Raw genomic sequence first — 4,104 nt, 5'->3', positions numbered from 1 at the left:
GCTGGCGGTAGTTGCTCTTATGCATTGGGTCGGTATGACCCTTAATTTAAGCGGGCGGCAGTGGCTCTTACGCGTTGGGTCGGTACGACCTCTAATATAGGCTTTATTTTTCCCTCGTTAAAGACTTTTTGAAATTTTTGTGTTCGTCCGACTCTTTAACAGTTCGATAAGGACCTCGATTGTGAGTCATTATATGGCGATAAATGAGCACCTCGAGAGGTTTCGCTCAATAGCTAAATTGTTTCGAAGCCTTTTCATTGTTTGGAGCTGATATGATCGAAGCTCTTTTGCTTATGCCGAGGGTAGCCTGATTAACCGGTTCTTTTCGAAGTATTTTCGAAGTAATTGAAAGTCTGTGATTTTATGGCGATGATCGGGCATCCCCGAGTCACGTTAGTTTGGCCGGAGCCTTATGACCGTAGTTATTATGTTTGGCCGTAGCCTTTTAGTCCCCGAGTGAAATAGCTTCGGCGTCTATATCGAGGGCATGCCTTTTTAGGGGTCTTACAAGTTTGAATATATAGCCTTAACTTTAAGATCGGGATTATGCCTTTTGTAAGGTCTTATAACTTTCAACATGCCTTACTTGAGGTCTTACAGATAGGTTACTTCGCACAAGTACAATTCATGCCTTGCTTGAGGTCTTACAGATTCTTGGTACAAGCGTGATTCATGCCTTGCTTAAGGTCTTACAGTTTTGGTGTTGCTTTTGGAGGTCTTATGAGCTCGAGGTTGCCCGCATGGGGCCTTATGGCCTCGAGTTTTTGACAGCTCGATGAGTGACAGACAGCGACAGTCCTTGAGACATCGAGCAATTTTTTGGCTCTAGAGCCGTTCTTAGTGAACTTTGATGTTTCCTCATTGAGGGCTTATGAGCTCGAAGTTTTCCGGCCCAGAGGTCTTACGGCTTCGAGAGGCTCTAGGGCTGTTTCTTGTAAAAATAGTGAACTTCTTTAAAGCGCAGAGTGTTTTGATGGTAAAAAATCAAAAAATATTCCTTGATTACTTGGTACAAGTATACATAGTCTTCGCCGCTGAGGGTTCGATTGTTCTATGCGGACATAGTTCTTTTGATCATTTGGTCCGATACATCATTTTTCTATTGAAACCCTCTTTGGCTCGTCTTGATTTCTCTGGGGAGATGACCTCACGGGGATGTCCCCCAGTATTCGAGGTTGATTGAAGAGGAGCCTTGAATACTTGTTGAGTTCTCCTTAGGTATCATATATATGTCCCCTCATTAAAAACCTTGCCGGTAAAACCCTTGTTGGAATAAAATCTGATCGAAGGAAAAGAGTGCAATGCATGCTTTAAAACCTAAGGTCTTTAAGTTGGAAGGTGCTTTGATTCTTCTTAACCGGACGCATGCGCAAAGGTTAGTATAAAATGTAATAAAAAGGGAGACGGTTATACCATAGTTGTGATGGCGCTCAAGCCTCGATATGTTTTAACCGCTCTCTTTGGGGGCACAGTACGGTCCTTCGCTTATTCTCGGGTGCAGCCGAGCATGTAGCTTGTAATTGTTACTTCATTGTTTGCTTATCGTTTGGCTTCTTCGATGCTGAAGGTGTTGATGCCGGTGCCACATCGTGCACCGCGAACATCTCTCTTGCTACATGATGTTCCCCGTATACCGTTTTTATTCCATCCTTTGTTGGAAATTTCATCATTTGATGAAGGGTTAATGTTACTGATCTCATACAGTGTATCCATGACCTTCCGAGTAAGGCATTGTATCTCATATCTCCTTCAATGACATGAAACTTGACGTTTTGGGTTGTGTCGGTCACATTGACTGGGAGGGTGATTTCCCCTTTCTTTGTCTCTCTAGCCATGTTGAATCCGTTGAGGACTCGGGAGGCAGGCACGATCTGGTCAAGAAGTCCGAGCTGCTCTACCACCCTCGACCTGATAATATTGGCTGAGCTACCTGGATCCACAAGTATACGTTTAATTTGAAATGTATTCACAAGAAAAAAAATTACCAATGCATCGTTATGAGGCTGAGATAGGGTCTCGATGCCCTCGTCGCTGAATGTGAGAGCATCCTTGGGTATGTAACCTTGAGTTCTCTTTTCCCTAGTGATGGATATTTTTGTTCTTTTGATAGTGGGTTCCTGTGGGATGTCGACTCCCCCAACAATCATGTGGATGACATGTTGTGGTTCTTCTGTTTCATTTTTCCTATTCTCCTCTCTTTCCCGAAATTGATTTTTGGCTAGGTCGCCGAGGAGATCTCGGAGGTGCCCTTTGCTAAGTAGTCGGACTACTTCTTCTCGGAGCTGTCTGCAATCTTCGGTTCTATGATCGTGTGTGCCGTGAAATTCGCACGTCAGGTTAGGATTCCTTTGCGACGGGTCTGATAGTACGGGTTTCAGCCACCTGGTGTCTCTGATTTTACTAATGGCAGATATGATGTCCGAAATATCAACGTTGAAGTTGTACTCAGATAACTGGGGTGCCTCCATCGGCCCTGTGTATCTGTTGAATCCAGCTCTACTCACGAGTCCCCGAGGATTCTGACCTCCGTCTGCCCTTCGGTCGTTCCGGGTTATGTTACGCCTTGGGGAGTTTCTTCGATCTTCAGTGTATGGTTGGTACCTTTCCTTGTTTGGTTTTGGCTCCTTTGCCAGGAACCTGCTAGGATATACTAAGCCCGAGGGGGCCCCAGTTAGTCGTCCTCGTCCCTAAACTTTGATTGATATCGGTTGTGGACATTCGCTCAAGTCACGGCGGGATATTCAACCAAGTTCTACTTTAGCTATTTTGAAGCTACCGAGCTTCGTTCATTCAAGCCTTGGGTAAAGGACTACACTACCCAGTCATCGGAGACTGGTGGTAACTCCATTTGCTCCATCTGAAAGCGAGATACACACTCCCGCAACATCTCGTTTTCTCTCTGTTTGATTTTGAAGACGTCGGATTTCCTTGTAGCAACCTTGATGGTACCGACATGTGCCTTAATAAAAGAATGTGCGAGCATGCTGAATGAGTCTATCAAATTCGAGGAAAGGTTGTGATACCACATCATGGACCCTTTTGAAAGTGTTTCCCTGAATTTCTTCAACAGGACGGATTCAATCTCGTCGTCCTTCAGGTCATTTCCCTTTACAGCACAAGTGTAGGTAGTGACGTGCTCGTTGGGATCCGAGGTTACGTTGTACTTCGGGAGATCAGGCATTCTAAATTTCTTCGGGATGGGCTTCGAAGCCGCACTTGATGGGAATGGCTTTTGTACGATTTTCTTTGAATCGACACCCTTCAGGATCGAGGGTGCGCCCGAATCTGATTGACCCTTGAATTGTAGGTCTCCACATTTTTATCATTAACTTCTATCTTCTTTTCGCCCGATTCAATACTCTTTGTGAGGTCCTCGAGCATTTTCATAATAGCGGGGTCCGCTGCTGACCTATTGTTGCTCAATCGTTCCGGCACCTATTCGACTTGAGGGTCCGTTTCCGATGCTTCTATGCTTGGAGTTTTTTGGTGGTTTTGCGGTTGAACAATCTCCAACTATTGTGCCTGCAACATCTCAAAAATGACAAGAAGGCTAACCTCTTGTTCCCCCCGAGCTGGAGTTTTCTGAGCTTCTTGTTGGTTTTCTTGGCGTATACTCCTGTTAGTGTGGGAGCTTATATCGACATGTTGAGCATTGCATAAGATCACATCAACGGGGATTGGCTCTGGTGCATCCTCAGGATTTTGCAGTGGTACACCGATGCTTGGAACAACTACACCATTCTCTCCATGGTCTTCGAGACCGTTGTTTTCATGTGCATTCACTGAGTTAGACATTTTGACCTGAAATCAAAGATTCTTGGGCAAGAAAAAGTGTAAAGAATAACTTTGTGTTTACAGTAAACCAGCACGAAAACAATCACTATTATTTTTAACCCCGCGGTGGGCGCCAAACTGTTTACCTCAAAAATGGTAATTACAATTAGATTTGATTTTGTGGTTCTAAAAATATATGATTTATTTTTATGCTTTTTGTTAGGCAATAGATGCTAAGTGTGAGTTAGGAAATTAAAAGTAAAGAGCAGCGTTATCATCCAAACCAAACAGTATTGGATCGAAGGCCTCGTGCTGGCCTAAGCAGGGCCT

General features: G+C 44.3%; 1 protein-coding gene across 1 annotated transcript; it reads right to left on the bottom strand.

The window, feature by feature from the left end:
• Window positions 1-1,523: 1,523 nt before the first annotated feature.
• LOC138888217 (uncharacterized) lies at window positions 1,524-2,468 on the bottom strand. The gene has a single exon (XM_070170037.1). It carries the CDS (start codon window positions 2,466-2,468, stop codon window positions 1,524-1,526), a length of 945 nt encoding a protein of 314 aa, XP_070026138.1.
• Window positions 2,469-4,104: the final 1,636 nt, after the last annotated feature.

The sequence above is a fragment of the Nicotiana sylvestris genome, chromosome 3 (assembly GCF_000393655.2).
Source record: "Nicotiana sylvestris chromosome 3, ASM39365v2, whole genome shotgun sequence".
Taxonomy (NCBI): domain Eukaryota; kingdom Viridiplantae; phylum Streptophyta; class Magnoliopsida; order Solanales; family Solanaceae; genus Nicotiana; species Nicotiana sylvestris.
The sequence above is the reverse complement of the archived record's forward strand: the minus strand, read 5'-3'. Positions and strand labels throughout refer to the sequence as shown.